The sequence below is a fragment of the Cydia strobilella genome, chromosome Z, assembly GCF_947568885.1.
Source record: "Cydia strobilella chromosome Z, ilCydStro3.1, whole genome shotgun sequence".
Taxonomy (NCBI): domain Eukaryota; kingdom Metazoa; phylum Arthropoda; class Insecta; order Lepidoptera; family Tortricidae; genus Cydia; species Cydia strobilella.
Genome location: NC_086068.1, coordinates 53,452,166 through 53,470,576, shown reverse-complemented (window position 1 = coordinate 53,470,576; position 18,411 = coordinate 53,452,166). Strand labels below are relative to the sequence as shown.

Sequence of the window (18,411 nt, the reverse complement as noted above, 5' to 3'; positions counted from 1 at the left end):
CTTTGAACTTTAGTAAACGTTACGATTTTCCGAGTCGCAAGTAAATGGCTGCGTAAGAGCACTGACATGAAAGAAACAAGTCGTGCCCCAAAATAGTCATACAGATGAAACAATCCGACGGACACATCTCGTTCTTAGAAGCGGGGAGTTTTAATTCTCAATTAAGGACAAAGGCGGCTCTTGTATCGGGAATTGCAATGATGCACACGCCACGTCACACATCCCTCTGAAACTAGAAGGAATGAGATTAGTATTTAGCAACCACATTCTTATTGTCAAGGTACTCAAGGTTTAAATATAATTGCTTTTGAATTTTTATTAACAACACTGGGTAAGAAATTGGAGCAAATTGAAAAATATATATTGATTGAATAAAATAATTGTACTTACTTTATAGATAATTAATTAACCGAAAGCTGAATATGAATGAACGGAAATTGATCCAATTTATAATGAAACTGTATATGACGCTATTACATCTCGAAGTATGAATTACTATTAGTTATTGTTGCCTATGTTGTGTTACACAAATCAAAGGCCTCCTTCCTCTGTAATCACTCGATAAAAACTGAAACACGCATTGGATTAAAAAAGTTAATTCATTTAATCACAGACCACCTCGTGTACTAAGTAAAGTTGACGCGTATCTACTCTTAATTCGTCCGGCAAGATATAACTTCGTCTCTCGAGCTTTGCTAAGCAGGTTTGATATTCACATGGAGATAGCTAATGGAATTGACAGGACGCATGGATTACAACTGGAAAACTGCACTTGCACTAATCTTTTTATTTAAAATAATCACAAAAGTTCTGACTGACTGACTAATCAACGCCCAGCCCAAACTGTTTGACCTATTTTTTTATTGCTGAATTTTTTACAATAGATAGTAGGAGATACGTTATATATGGTCGACCTTCACCCATACGTCTGACGGATGAAACTTATATCTTATGAAAGAAAATATGTTCCTGAACATAAATAAATAGGGTTGTCTAAAGAAATATGGTCAAGGCTATTTTAAATAAATTTTTGAAAATATTTTTTTTTTTTTCAAATTTCACCGATTTGTCTGACGAACGAAATAAGTTCCAATGGAAAGTATACAACTTGTACAACATGAATAAATTAGGTTGCCTATGTTTTTCCGGTCACTATTATGAGGTTGCCGTGTTTAAACGGGTGAGTTAAAATCGATAATTGCACCCATCTGTCTGACGCTTGAATTATATATCAAAATAATGGTAATTTTATTGCGAATACAATGGTATAGGGTTGCCTGCAAAAATCCGGTCACAAATAAGGGTTGCCAGGCTTTAAAAGAAAATAAGAAGGAAAGACTTTTAGCGATAACTCAAACACGGCTTAACTGATCACTATTTTTGTGATTTTTTTCATAATTTTTGGATGTATGGTTCTAAAGTTAGAAGGAAAAACCCTGTTTTTTTTCTTTCTCAATAATTATTTCCGAAATGATTTACTTCATCAAAAAATGTTGTTTAAAGACCCCTATTTATTTTGAAAGACCTATCTAACGACACCCCACACTATAGGGTTGAAATAATAAAAAAATTGTCACACACATTTTGTTTCTTTCAAAGCGATTATTTCCGAAAATAATTACTTTATCAAAAAATGTTTTTCTAAAATCCCTATTTATTTTAAAAGACCTATCCAACGACATCCCACATTATAGGGTTGAAACGAAACAAAAAATCCTTACATACATTTTGTTTCTTTCGAGGCGATTATTTCCGAAAATATTCACTTTATCAACAATTGATTTTTGAAAACCCCTATTCATTTTAAAAGACCTATCGAACAATATCCGGCACTATAGGTTTGAAATGAAAAAATATATCCTCACATACATTTTATTTCTTTGGAAGGGATTATTTCCGAAAATATCCACTTTATCAAAAAAGTTGGTTCCCATCAAAAACTTAAAGCTATGGACCTAACAAGTACCTGAAAAAAAAATTGGTTCTTTTGTCCAGCGTGTCACCTGAAACTACACACCTGAGACTGCCCTACTATAACAAATGTATCAAGGAAATTTACAGTAATATCGTTCGCGTTAGCACCCCAGCAGTTACAATGCAACAGTGCAACGCTGCTGCAGTCGCCAAACACATTCCTAAAATCCAATAACAGTCCAGTAATAGCGTTAGATAATAACGTAACCTACAATCCTCAAAACAATACTTATATTTTCCTCAAAACGTGACTCAGGAGTGCTAGTTTGAAATCACAAAAGAGGCCCGACAGAACCTACTAGGTCAACCACAAGCAGTAGAAATGCGTGAGCAACGTTTGCTCTACATGTGTATTTACACTTTTCTATATTCATGGACTTGTACGCGCGTATCATCCGTAATTACTCGTATTGCTGAAGTGCTGATGTTAGCGCTCTGGACCATAAATGTAGTATGTTGAAACGTAAATCTAATGGATATGTAGCTTTCTATACTAATGAGTAGTAAATGCTTTCATTACGGTATAAGGAAGATTCAGACGATTGCTGTAATTAGATGTTATCGACGTTAATTATGTGGAATTTGAAATGAAGCACTTTTACACCCTGTACCACTGGGTCGTTTAGTCGACGTAAATATACACGTACCATGATTAATAAAAGAACGGAACGTCATGTTATAGTAGTACATTAATGTTTTTTTTTACGAAAGTTAATATGTAAACCATGAAAAAAGACTACTATTGTATTGTGCTTGTTACATGAATGTCATCACTGTCATCAGTCAAGAAAATGAGTAAGAATTTAGCAACGAGCTCTATCGGAGATTGTATTGATAATTATCTGGCCCCAATATAAAAACCTATTCAATAGCACAATAATGCCCACTTTTTGCTATTAATATTTTTTTTCAGAAGTGTAGAAACAATTTAAGACGACGTGTAAACGAGCAAGTAGTTAGGTGTATTTACGTAAATCCATGGAAACTGTGCCGTGGGAGTCATATTGTCTGCGCTTGGGCACCTCGTCACGACATTTACTATGTGTACCTACAAGTGAGGCGACACTCGAGCCCGGTTAACGTAGTCTGCGTGGACGCATAACTACGCGTCATAAGACACCGGGTTGTGCGTGCGACTCGATTGAATGATTTACAAAAGAAACTAAAGCCTGACCAGGAATATATGATCACACGCCATGTTGCGGAATTTCATTAGAACTAAATTTTTCATAATAAACTGAACTGTCACCACATACGTGAGAATAACAGCGCCCTCTTGACAATCATGATATTTTTCTGATCGGGCTCGAGACTTCTCCGTGTTAGATACATATGAAATAAAACTATGAAATAAAACTATGAAAACGGATTATATCGCGTATATTGAATTTATCCCGACGTTTCGAACCCTTTACAGCGTTCGTGGTCAACGGGTGACTGAGGAAAAACTACAAAGTGCAAAAATACCCACATACTAAAAATAATGAACCATCATAGATTATAAACTTTAAGGCTGGTTGTACATGCAAAATCGGTTCATAAGGCTAGTTATACAATACAAGTAAAGATATATATATACGCGATAAAAACTACGCCGGCTCCAACCCTACACCACGGACCCGAGAAGATTTAATTCCCTCCTAAATTGTAGGAGGGTATCCCAATATGGGACCGGCAACAAACTCGGCGGGACACATCTTTTCAAAACATATTATACTCAGGATGTCCAACATCATCCAACACTAAGGTCTCACAGTCTGTTTCACTTGCTCCTTTATCAGATGGACTACAGGATCCCAAGTTGGTGGTAGAGAAAAGCCATCTTCCCTATTAAAGTTTGGATATTTCTTAATCTCAATGACCTCCTTCTCTCAATGGGATGTATTATAAATTCAATATACGCGATATAATCCGTTTTCATAGTTTTATTTCATGAGTAACTATCGCGGTAACCGAAGACAATATTAGATACATATGTTTGGCTTTTTGTTTATTTGCGAAACATGTCTACTTCAGTCAGTGAATTTTCAACTTTATGACATGACCTAGCAGCCTATTTCATATACTTACAGCGAACTGAATTCTACTGTACAATAAATAAATAAGGAAAATTATATCTCCAGTAGCTCTGTATTATGCTTGTAATTAAAGAAACTCATAGCAAAAACACAACTCCATACATGTGTCCTCCAGCCTCAACCTCACCTAGCAGCGTTACTAAATAAAAAACAGCTTTACATTTTTTCACTATCACAAGCATGCAAATCCCAGCTTGGCCTCGCGATTGTATATACTTATCGGCGTCGGTGTCAGTTTCTTTATTGGTCAGCTCATTGTTCCAAAGCTAAACAAATGAAGGATTACTTCACAAGATTGCCAAGCGTCGTCCTTTCACGCTTTTTGCCGCGCACAAAGACAATATTGTTTCTGAGTAAGGGTTATGCGTGGGTTATTGTTCCGTTGCTATTATAAGGTCTGGGTTGATTAATTTTAGGACTTGCGTTAAAGGTACACGGGTAAGCACTAGGTACTTTTAGGTTTTGTTCTAGTTCCCATAGTGCTGCCTTAAATAAAACGGAATTTAGCGAAGTACCTAATAGTTGTGTTGACATAGAAACATAGTCTTGTTTATATTTGACACAAAAATAGCCTTATTTCAATTAATGTTCCGTGACATAAGTAAAAATTTTGTCCTTAGTAGGTTGAGTTGAGATTCTGTCAGTTTGTTTATCACTGCAGTACTTCACAAACTTTTTTTTACCTAGCTAGTAGCTACTGATAACACTTTGAATTGAGATAAATGATAATGATAAGTGATAAAGGGTATTTATATCTATAATTTTAGTTTAACTCCACTAATATACATGATTTTAAGTTAGATAAACTATTTCAAAAACAAGTGATACTTAGTTCAAAAACTTTGCTTGCTTACATAGGTACCGTAAACTCAGGTATAACTATATAGTCATTAAGTACAACTATGATCTAGTTAATTTAGCGTTGATTCTTAACGAGATTGATTGATACTCGTTGATTGATACGTTGATTTGTACTCGTTACATTTATTTTAGAGCTTAGATACACTAATGCTCTTTCTATATTATATACTCAACATAATTTGAAAAATACTTAAGTAATAGTATTTTACTGGACCTTGAATTTGGACCATAGTTGTGTTGTGGACTAAAGTTACCTGATTTTACGGTACCAGTGAAATACTATTACTTCTGTATAGAAGTAAAAAACATAGCCACCAAGAACTAAGGTTAACTGGAAGTGATCCCTGAAAAGGATGCGTTCACTTTTTTACTAATGATGTGTGTTTTTTTCTGTTTTATTGTACAATAAAGTGTTTTACTACTACTACTACAACTACTAAGAAAATAAAATAGCTGACCCTAAAAACAGTTTTCATTTCGGCGTTAAAGCAGGCATTTTCTATGTATTCACACTATTCAGAGGTCATGAAGGTTATATGCACAAAAAATCACGCGAGCTATCCTTATACAGTAAGCGGCGGTCTTTTGTTGCGGTTCGTATCATAAACACAATGGTGCGCAAGTATGAATCACATTCAGCAGCAAGTACAGGAAACTCGTACAGCATTACGGCAAATGACTACATTTCAATATGTACCATCAGCCGTAAAAGTGCATGGCGAATTTATCAACTAATTCATGCATAATTTCTCCATACAATTTCGTAGCTTACTGTACATGTGACTGAATAAATACACCATCAGCTATTTAAACTAGGCGCCTTGTGCGTGGGACATTAAATGCATTCCAATTATTACGCAGCAAGCAAATCCTGTTAGCGTCAAAATTTGAATAATGCTGAGGTACTTATTGAATTAGAATGTTATAATCAGAAAGTAAATATGTACACAACACCTACAACATATTATTTTCATATATTGTAAGTTAACAATCCAAAGATTTATTATTTCTAAAAGTATAGTAAAGCAAAATGTATGTAAAGTTCCGCCATCTAGCGACGAGTAGCAAAAGTACTTACATGCACGCAACGCATCAAGAGACGGCGGTAGCGTCGCCGCGCTGCCTCCTTGCATCGCCGCTAGGGCGGCGTACGATTCGACATCGCATGGAAGTGCTTCGCTGTACTTTCTTTTCCTATGAATGATGGACTTCCACATCTTAAATCTCGTACTTTTGGGTCTTTGTAGACTCATTACATTGTAATCACTTCACTTTTGCACAAAGGGTCACTTTAAAAAATCTTAATGTTACAAGCTGTGTCCAGAATTCCAGTTAATAAGTACTACCTTGGGAATATTGTTCGTACAAAGTATTTATATTTATGTGGATGGGTGTCAAGTGAACGGCCACCAAATAGTTGGCATAATAAATCTATATACGCTGAGTTACGACATCCAATTATCTTCTATGAGCATAGGGGTAGGGGTCAATTCTTTAAGTCTATTCCCTACCTACAATCGCTTGGGATTGTGTTATCATAATAATATACGATCCTGAGATCGCAATGTTTACTATAAATTCTTCTCAGATACTAGTCACTAAATAATTGTTTATCATACAAACTAAGAGTAATGAGTACCTAAATTTAATATTTATATGTATTTCAAATTTAACACTATGCCAGTTACACTTCCGTGACATTATGGCTTTCAATCACAGAAGGCTCCTTATGTCTGAAATCCGAACAGAAATTCTAATAGAATGGTCCCTATTGCAGTTATCGCACATGAAGCCCTTCTCTGAAGGAAAACCACATATGGACAGGTTTGGTAAATGCATGTATAGAAGATAGCCTCTAATCATTAGGATATACGCGAATTTGTTGAGTCGATTTAGTCGAATAGGTCTACGATGAATCTGCTCCGTGTATCCATTCTATGCTGGTGGTGCCTTTATATACAGTTGACTGCTGGGTATACAGCAATGAGCAGGTGGATACAGAAAATCTGTTTACGCAAAAGAGGAAAGTAGCCTTTTTTATTAGACTATGATATTTAAATATGAAGGCCACTAACCAGGGAGACTGCCACTTTATTTTTTTAATATAGTGCTGTTCTATAATTTTATGAGCATAACCGTTATGATATGGGCTAAAATTACAATAGTTTAGATTGTGTTGTCAAGTTTGGTATGAAACTACTAACGTTGTATAAATTGCTCCTGAATAGGTAAGGATGTCATAATTTCATATTTTTCATAATAATAATGACATTATGAGTAGGTAGCGTAAAACCATATAATAAATAACAATGTTTCTTCTGCCTGAGAAGGAGGCCATGATTTTTTAGGGTTCCGTACCTCAAAAGGAAAAAACGGAACCCTTATAGGATCACTCGTGCGTCTGTCTGTCTGTCCGTCTGTCACAGCTTATTTTCTCCGAAACTACTGGACCCAATTAAGTTGAAATTTGGTGTAAGTTTGTGACCCAAAGACGGACATGTAACGTAAACAAATGAATTTTAAATATGGGGGCCGATTTTGGGGGGTAAATGAGAAAATTAAAAAATAAAGTTTTTCAAACTATATCGTGTTACATATCAAATAAAAGAGCTCATTGTGAGAATCTCAAATATATTTTTTTTATAATTTTAGGATAAACAATTTAGAAGTTATTCAAGAAAATAGGCAAAAAATGACCATTCCCCCTTTATCTCCGAAACTACTGGGTCTAAAATTTTGAAAAAAATACACAAAATAGATCTTTACCTATAGATCACAGGAAAACCTATTAGAAATGTGCAGTCAAGCGTGAGTCGGACTTATTTACTTAGTTTTTGATTCGACCTTACGGGTTTTTAAAAATATTTCACTCACGATTCAAATAAAAACCGTCCAAGTGCGAGTCGGACTCGCGCACCGAGGGTTTCGTACTTTTAACTTTTTTATTTTTATATTTGAGTTGATTGAATGAAAGGTAAATTGCGGTTTACGATTTATGACGTTTATTTAAAAAAAACTACTTACTAGATCTCATTCAAACCATTTTTCGGTGGAAGTTTCCATGGTAATGTACATCATATATTTTTTTTAGATTTATCATTCTCTTATTTTAGAAGTTACAGGGGGGGGGGACACATATTTTACCACTTTGGAAGTGTCTCGCGCAAACTATTCAGTTTAGAAAAAAGTGATATTAGAAACCTCAATACCATTTTTGAAGACCTATCCATAGATACCCCACACGTATGGGTTTGATTTTCAGTTCTAAGTATGGGGAATGCCCCAAATTTTTTTTGTATGAATGCATGAAAATCTTAATGCGGTTCACAGAATACATCTACTTACCAAGTTTCAACAGTATAGCTCTTATAGTTTCGGAAAAAAATGGCTGTGACATACGGACGGACAGACAGACAGACAGACATGACGAATCCATAAGGGTTCCGTTTTTAGCCATTTGGCTACGGAACCCTAAAAATACATTGTTTAAATTGTGTAATACGGAACCCTTGGAACGCGAGTCCGACTCGCACTTGGCCGGTTTTTTTTTATCATGTCCAAGGGGTTGTGCGTCATGAAAAATATTTGAAATGCCCGACTAGACTAGCTTACCTTCCTTAACCGGCATAACTAGTTAGTAAACCTAGCTATCATCGTATTAAACGAAATCAATGCACGTTCGAAATCGAATTTAATATTTTCAATTAGTTACCTCCACCGCAACGAACGGATCACGCACAGGCACCTTATACGGCCAGCTGTAAATTGGATCGCATAACAGTCCGTGATACTTTGAAATCATCAGGGCCACTTGCCGCCGGCCTTTTCTATAAACATTATCATGAAAAATCCAGCTAAAGGTTATGACGCGGCAATATTGGCAAAACTTTCATTTCAGCTTCATCGGAAATCGGGAGGTGGGTCAAATTTAACTTGCAAGATTTGATTAGACAGGTGAAACTAAATAAATCTTATAAAAAATGATTTTTTTAACGCGATTTGAAGTACTGAATATTATGTGTAGGGGGCTTGCTGTAGGGGGCATTAATTTTAAAATATGCTATTTGGATCCATTGAGGTCTGAGAGGTATTTGAATAAAATACGGCCAGAAATCAAGGTAATTAAATAAAAAAGAGTTTCAATCTGTTACAGTACATACGCAGCTCAGCAAATAATTTATTGGAAAAGGAATGTTTTTTGACGTATACGTAGCAAAATTAAGAATAAATATTATATTTATTTGAATGATTATGTAATTTTAGAACAAAGGAGACAAAGAAATGAGTCCAGTGTGCTTTACGTTGTGAACAATTATTTTTCAGGCTTTGGGGCACAGCCAACTTTGTAAAAACCATCCGACAAAGCGCATCTCCGCAACGTCGGAGGATTTTCCTAAGAACAATAGTTTTATAGTTTCTGCTGTGAAGTGATGTGCAGTTTAGGCTTTGCTTTCATTACAACGAAATGCGACACTATATCTTATGTCTCTTATGTCAGTAATATACATTGTTGTTGGCGTTATTGTACACGTGTCGTCTTAAGACTACTCCGTCCAGTGGCGCCCTCATTGGGGGTATTGTGTTTTCCAAACAACTTTTGGTCTTTGTCAGATAGTTTTTTTTGCTTATTTTTCGCTTTATCAACTAAACTTTTAAACAAATTTACTATTTCACATGTCGATTAGTGCTTACTAGCTAGATGAAAAGTTTTGAATGTTCAATGAGCAATTTGAGGACGAGTTTTATGACTGCATAACCATAACTGTATAAGGTCTGCGAGGGCAATTGCAACTATGGGGCAAATACAACTACTCTAAAAATACAAGATAGGCCAATCAAATTAGATTTTTTCGAAGAATTAATTCCCAGCAAGCCGGAAACCGTTTTAATACGTTCATTTGGTCTTAAATGCGTGTAATCAATCCCAGGAAGTACGCGACGCTAGTAGGTATTATCTTGTTCATATGTTTACATAGTACAGTGGAATCTCGATAAGGCGAAATCCTCGTTAACACGAAATAAAACGCAATTTCCTTTCCTTTAAAGTCTTCAAATCTAAAAACCTCTACAACTCGAAATATTTATTATTATCCGTTATAAACTCTCGGGTTTTCAGGCCCGGTCATTTATAAGGCGTGCGTGGGGATATAGATCCAACACGTAGAGGCCGTTTGGAGAGTTTTAATGTCATGTAGAACACCTGCTGGAACCCATTCACGGGTACATTAATAGATACCCGTAAACCGGTTTCAGCAGGCATTGGGAGCTATTATAGAAAAGTGGAAAGAGTCCTGGTCTATGGCTTAAATTTGGGTGGAATATAAATTATATAGCCCTTTTTTCTGAACATGTTTGTTTTGTGGTTGTAGTGTTTATATGAAGTCTCTTAATTCAGTGTGCCTGTCGGCAAAGGCCTCCTCCAACTCCTTCCAGTATTGCCTCTCTCTTGCCACCCTTGTCCAGAGTGGTCCCACTGTACGTATAATTTCGTCTTCCCATCGTGTTAATTAAGGGCCTTGCGCTCTTGACCCATCGGTAGGGTGCCACATAAGAATTCTTTGGCTCCACTTCTCTGTCTTGCATCTTATAGTGTGACCTGCCCACCTCCATTTTTGCATGTCTTTGTGGGTGAGGATATCTGCTACTTTTGTTCTGGTTCTTATATCAGAGCTGCGGTTTCTATCCTGTAATTTTACACCGAGCATGCTCCTCTCCATAGCTCTCTGGCACTTCGCAAGTTTATCCCTTTGTTTTTTAGTAAGAGACCAGGTTTCGCAGCCGTAAGTCACACATGTGTTGAAAGTTTTGCTCTTGATCTTTATACCTAGGTTGCTTTTTATGATTTCCTTAAGTGACCAGTATTTGCTCCAGCCGGATGCTATTCTTTTTTCAATTTCTTTATCCATTTGGTCCTTGAAAGATATTATTTGACCCAGATATACGTATTCTTCAACGTAGTCTAGAATGTAGCCATCGACTGCAATTTCTTGTCTCTTAGAATTTGTCATCAATTTAGTCTTGTCTGAGTTAAGCTCCAGTCCCACTGCCTTGCTCTGTTTTGCTAGATCTATTAGCATGCATTCTAGTTCCTTTGGGTTTTCCTCTAACAAGACTATGTCGTCGGCAAACCTTAAGTGATTTAGGCGCCTAAATCACAACTCGAAATATACTACCTGGTTATGATTTTATGATTATGATGGTAACGAATGATTCCCTTCACGGGTAATCAGTACAATTTATACCTCCATAACTCGAAAAATTGAAATTGATCTCTTTATCCCGAAAAATAGACGTATTGTTTCATTACGAATCTCGAATTTATTAAATAACAAACCTCTGTAACTCGAAGAAAAGACTGGTAGGTATTATACGTATTTGTGAGATAACCTCTGTAATACGAATTTTTCGTTGGTTTTACCTCTATAACTCGAAATTATTTTAAACGAACTAAAACTTCTTTAAGACGAATCATAATCCATATAAACCTCTAATACCCTCCATAAGGCGTTAACTTAACACGAACTTTTTGGCGTTTCTTGACATTCCTGCTATCGAAGTTCCACTCTATTAAGATTGCAGTTAGTTAACAAATTGTTGGCAGCTTTGTTTAAACGCCATTGTTCCACCAAAAAGAGCCCAGACAGAAGGCGCAAGGCAAACGCGGAGGCGGTAAATGTTCTTCAAACCTTGGAACTGGTACGTAGTCCTGAGCTGTGGTTAGCGAACACAGAACCCTGTGAGTATACTTAAATATTATATACATATGTATATAAAACCTTTCGATATTTTGGTACCCTAATCTCCTGAATATCCAACAAGATATTTTTGAGAACCAATACTGATGTCGGCTGATGATAAGACTCCCAGAACAAAGTAGCCTCTAATTCGAAAAGTTTTATTTTATTACAACAGAAAGCTTTTTTCAATTTTAACAAAACCTCAATTCTACTTTTGACACATTTTGAAGTTACGTTCCTCTCGAGTAAATTAAGATAAATAACTACTTAATACGCTAGTATTTTACCATCCTATACCCGCGCGCAAAGCTTACCGTTGGGTGTGTGGCCCACACCATCTGAAGGTACTAACGGAAAATCGTTTGCATACAATAACTTATAAAATGATTCAACGGTAAATAAAGTAGGTACTTAAGATGTTACTTGCGGTCACGACCGGTGACCGTCGAGCCTTAAAGACCTCGTCAACGGTAGCATCCTGTCATTTAAATATAGCTCGTATTTGTACTGACTCAAAGTCTTGAACTAACAGACGTGTAATCTACGAAATTGCCACAAATCTGATTAGGTACTGCATTAAAAAGGATTAGAAGCAACTCAAGCAACGCAATAAGGGGCTGCAAACAGGTCTTTAAATTCACATGGTGTCTTAATCGCGTGGGAAACGACCTTGCATGCATATGTGGTGAGAAAAATTATATTATGAGTCCGCTAACTATATGCAGACATTTATTTTTGGATATTTCATTGTGTGTTTCTTACATTGAGTTAATTCATGGACTAGTAGTAGTAGTTCTTCTTTTTCATCCAGCTCTAAGACGTGGTTAGCGTAATAAAAAGAGACTCCTTTAACTATTTAGTTATTCTTGATTCGATAAAAGTAATGCAAGTTAGAAAAGCTAAGAATCATGTTTAAGAAGGTCAAAGAAAAGTTAGTACATTTATCGAAGAGAATTTAGTATAGAGGCGTATTGTCAAAGTAAATGTTGTAGTCACAGAAATAACCATCGCTCGAAAAGATGGCGCCATACCTTTGGCCTATACTCTACATTTCCGTGTAGATGGCGACACCTTTTGATATTTAACAAATCCAACACATGTTCAAGGATCAAAGTCAAATGGCGTTCTAAAAGTTTTAATCCTGTGTCGAAAGATGGCAGTAAATTTACTATGACTACTAAATTTACTTTGACAATACGCCTCTACTCTAAAAATCTCTTTGGTATGTATTTAATAGATGACCTAAAAAAGAGTGAGAAATGACGGTCTATTCACTATAACTGCAGGTTAAAACAGTGCAGTAACTTTACGTCAATACAGTTTCTGGAGGCCATTAGTCATATTCAAATCTCCAGACTAGAAGGCGTGAGGGCACTACCCACTCGATACTTCGACTGTGTGTGTATGACTCACAGGATATCCTACAACGCAACCTAAACTAACACGACTGGTATCAGCTACGCGGAGAGAAATTAATGAATAAACATAATATATTACTTACTTATTTTCTCAAAGTAAAGCTTAATACCAACGATCGTCGAGTATGAAATGTCAATGTCCAAGCCCGCTAACAGACGAAAGTTAATAAATAGTACATTACGATACAAGTGCGAAAAGTAGAAAATTAACAACGAGTGGCGTGAATAAATTAAAACACGACTGGAGGGAGTGAGATATTTACTTACATCCTTCAAGTTTAATACTCATTATGTATTTTGTGAGTATTAATGTGCATTGAAAATAGCAAATTATTGTAACAATTTAAAATATATCATAGTTTTGACAATAGCCTCAATTTTAGGAAAATATCTGACGAAATGAATAATAAGTACCCTATAAATGCTACAGCCATTTTTGAAAAACCAAATAGTCAAAGTCAAGGAAAACAGATAGGTTAATATACGTAATTATACTTTATAGGAAAAACGTAAATTTTCACCTCCTTGAGGGAAATTCGAACCTTTGATTTTTTTTATCTCTCCTCTTATCCTATTATCGATGCGAACTGAGCATTTAAAAAAATCCGTTTTATTCGATAGTGTCCATAACACCAATGAGGATATAATAAGATAGAGCGGTACTGTCATAGTAAATTTTGTAACCACTGTAAATTCACTGCCATCTATCGACATACTTTAAAACTAAAAATGAAGATTTATAAAAATACGTTAAAATGTATTTAAATATGGATAAATGATTTTTTTATTTGCATTAATTATTTTTATATGATTTTGGCCCATGTTCTTTCACTGGTATGCGTTAAAATTATAAATAACAAACGAAACAGTCAACGCCCTCTATACGAGTGTAGGCCAAAACTAGTGGCGCCATCTGATCGAGAATCAAATTTTCGTGATTTTCGAGGCACGTTTTTTCCTTAGACTGTATCCATCTATTACGGAGTTATATCTATCTTTGATAAAACATATGCCGACAATTCCTATGGCCCCCACGATTTGGTTGTCCTCGGTCTTAAGATGGGCATGCATTGTGGCCGTTGTGCCAGGTGTCAACTAGCCGTGACCTTAAGGATTAATGAATCATACGCATCACCTGAAGACGGCATATACAAGAACGTATAAATCGCGTTTGTAGCGCTAACCTTGTTTTGCTCATCTAATGACGCCATGGGATGTTTACCAATCTAAAAAGTCCAAAGTATAACCGATTTCATAATATACATAAGCCTTTATTTCCTCAGAAGTTTTTATGGGTAATTACTAAAGTATGGACCATTGCCAGCTTCATTGTATATGTAATAAAAAGTTTTATAACACGAGCACTACCTACATACGTCCTACGATTGTTTAAGCGAGACTGATGATGATAATGATGATCTACTTGAAATAATATTAAGTTTATATAGAATAATGTATTTATAAATGCAGAAGCTCACGTGACCTTAATAGTATCAAAGATAGATATAACTCCGTAATAGATGGATACAGTCTAAGGAAAAAACGTGCCTCGAAAATCAAGAAAATTTGATTCTCGTTCAGAGGGCGCTACTAGTTTTGGCCTACAGTCGTATAGATGGCGTTGACGGTTTCGTTTGTTATTTAACAATTTTAACACGTATCAGTGAAAGAACTTGGGTCAAAATCATAAAAATAATTAATGCAAATAAAAAAAATCATTTATCTGTATTTAAATACATTCTATCGTATTTTTATAAATCTTCATTTTTAGTTTTAAAGTGTGTCGACAGATGGCAGTGAATTTACTGGGGTTACAAAATTTACTATGACAGTAACGCTCTAGTATCAGTTACTCTATGATAGTATATAAAGTATGGACACGAAAAAATCTGGTCATGCATGATATGTTAAATATATTAATAACGGGTCACTCACGTATTTTAAGTCGAAAACGCTCGACATGCATGATATGGTAAATCTTTTAAATGAATGAAGATTTTCAAGCATCACTTTTTTTTAATGATTTGTTGATATCAGACTATATAATAAAAATACAATCATAATATAACGTTAAGTTGATTGTGAGTTTCAGCATTATATATTACACCGTACCTTTATTTTGTTGAACAGCGTTTTCTGATAATCTTCACTCGCTTCTCGCTTCCTGCTACAATGCTACAATTGTATTTATATTTTCACAATTGAATGTATGTTATGTATGTATGTAGTAGTTTTTAAGTTATTCACATTCATTGAAATTTGTTTATAATGTGTTTTTTTATGTTCATGTAAATGTTATGTAATAAATGATACTCTACTTTAATGAATGAATGAAAAAAATTTTTTTTCACAAGTTGCGTTACGCTCAATAAAATATCATCTTACCAAAAAAATACTTGTTTTAACATTTTTCTACTGGAGGTAGTCAGAGACTTTCTATTCCAAGCACTGAAAGTTGTTTTTATATGGGAGGCATTTTTCTGTAAAAAAGGCAAATATACGATAATTAAAACACCGCCGAACTATCTCAATCTGAGTGAAGTCGACTAGAAAAATGTTAGCTATTGTGAAATGGCGATGTAATATGATGAAATATCAAGTTCAAAAAAAAAATACAGGAAAATTTGGTAAATACTGTCTGAAAACGCTGTTCAAAAAAACATAGTGGAAACATGGTGGAATATATAATGCTGAAACTCATAAACAACTTAACGTTATATTATGCTTGTATTTTATTATGTAGTTAGATATGTACAAATCATTAAAAATAAGTGCTGCTTGAAAATCCTCATTCATATAAAAGATTTACCATATCATGCACGACCCGATTTATTCGTGTCCATACTTTATTCTTAATTTATGGACGTGTGGATGGATCTATTTATCCTTAAGATGTGAATGAATAATGTGAAGTTTAATTGTTTCGGTATTTACCCGTGTATTTTATAATATTCATATATTTACGTACCTACTCGTAATTTAACGGTACTTTTGTAATTAAGTTGTATATTATGTGTATTTACATGAATAAATAAAATAAATAAAAATACATACATATGACCATGTTTGAGATATTGAAAAGCTTCACCGCCAAACTTATTCAAACATCGGAAATGCTAGGCAATGACTTGATACTTTTTTACATTATTTAAATTAAAACATTTTGGGTGATGAAACGATTTACTTGACCGACTGCCATTTATTACATAATTAATTAATTATACTTACAATACTATTACAAATACTCTTTTCTCAAACATGCAATGAAATGTCGATATTATGTTCTACATATTAGGCTGGGAAGTATTACGTTTCGGGCGCAGCTAAACGAGAGGTATTTAATGAAATTTCACATAAAATTTCACATATATTTGTGACACAGCAACATGGCATTCAGCCATTAAAAAAAACTTTAAGCAATATTTGCTTTTTGGTTCGTTATGACATACTGCCATCACTACGCCTATTAAAAAAACAATAAACGATGCTTGCTATATTTTGCAGTTTTATTAATATAAAATTGACATGAACATAATACATATAAGTTGATCAAGCAAATCTTGTCAGTACAAAAGGCGCAAATTTAAAAAATGTAGGCGCGAAGGGATATCGTCCCATAGAAAATTTGAATTTTGCGCCTTTTTCTACTGCCAAGATTTGCTTGACCAACTAATAACACATTATTTTAACAAAATCTAATAAACGTGAATTGCAAATTAAACTACACAAATACACATTTAAAATATTTCATTTAAATATTAGCGGTAGAAATGTCTACTCAAACACGCGTAGGTATTTTTTTATCGTTTTGGAGGAAGTTTGAAAATTTTTCATTCCGTAATTCTATTTTATTGAATAAATTGTACATTCATGATTGTGTTATTTAATATGAGTTTCGACAAAAATATGAAATGAATACCTATTAATTGTACTCATACAAAATTGAGAGCCGAAGCAGAATTGACTTAAAATAACTTGCTGCCACCAAAATCAAAGGCGAAGTATATGGATGCTTAAGGCAATTCTATAAATTGAAAAACTAAGAAAAATGCTCACAGTTTATCAGAATGTTGCATAATAGCAACATAAAAACTATGTAAGCTAGTAAAGTTATGTGGCTAAAACGACAGTCAGACGGATGCAAGGCGAAAAAATCAGATACATAAATATATCTTGAACATTTGTCTAATAAAATATACGACACGTGTGATAAAGATAGTTATAGGTGGTAGTTATATTTTGTGCCTAGTTTACTTTTAGTTTCTTTAGAAATAAAACATTGATTTCGTGATTTCTTTATTTATTTCAATGCATGTTTGAGAAAAGCACTACACATACATCGGCGTGAAAAGGGGTTGTCGGCCTCATAACTAACCGGCGTCACTACGTTCGGCCAGACATATGCATTCGACCGGCAACCCCTTACTTCCCAGCCTCTGTAGTAATGTACATGTAATAGTACTATTATTGCACACCATAAAACAGAACACTACTATGAATACAACAACAGGCGGTCTTATCGCTAAAAAGCAATCTCTGCCAGACAACCTTTAGTTAGCTGAAATTAAAAAAAATATGTCATGTCTGTAGGTGCTCCAGATGCATTATATGTATAGTATATTAGTACAAACTAAATTCAATTAAGTTTTAACCCACATTTAATATTTACCCTACTAACTATACATACTTACCTTCATTTTATTTAAAATACCTTAATATGAAATATATTCATTACAATCATTACTATGCCACATATTTTGATTAAAGTTGGCTGACATCATGTTGCCATTCTCTATCGGCGTAATATTTATTATAATGTGTATTCGATGTAACATGACTTATTTAACATTATGATCCATACATTACAGAAAACAAGTGTGTGGTTTGAAAAGCAGCTCATGATTTGCTTACTTAAACAAAAAACTCACGACTGGTACGGGGTACAGATATAAAAAGAACATAAACACCAGATTTCTAATGAGACGTAAGTCTTTGTGCAATTAAAACCATAATATTGTCGTGCTACACACGTGCGAGAACGAATGGATCACAAGCAATATATAAATATCATGGATACATGTGCTACTAAAACGTGTTTTATATAACCCGTATGTCTATATTGATCTCGACACACGAGGAAATTGTCATGTGGATGAGGAGCGCCAAGGTACAGTAGTGTAATGTTTAGCGATAGGATGCGATACTGGCCTAGCTACTGAGTAAGGGCGGACTTAAATTGAGTAACAGCCACGCTAACATCAATAAAACACCCTTACGTTCGGTTTAGAATTCAGATATAGATTACCTACGTAAATGTCTATTGGTAGAAAATATCAGCAGAAT

General features: G+C 34.7%; 1 protein-coding gene across 4 annotated transcripts in view; it reads right to left on the bottom strand.

The window, feature by feature from the left end:
• LOC134754770 (ras GTPase-activating protein raskol) overlaps nt 1–18,411 on the bottom strand; it is a 238,952-nt gene that overhangs the window by 85,112 nt on the left and 135,429 nt on the right. Inside the window, exon 2 of one of the 4 annotated variants that reach the window (XM_063691126.1) lies at nt 5,992–6,202. The exons of 2 other annotated variants lie outside the window; for them this stretch is intronic. In XM_063691126.1, coding sequence (XP_063547196.1) covers nt 5,992–6,166 — 175 coding nt within the window. In that variant the 5' untranslated portion in view covers nt 6,167–6,202. The remainder of the gene's footprint in view (nt 1–5,991; nt 6,203–18,411) is intronic. One more of the 4 variants, XM_063691127.1, reaches the window with a different exon arrangement.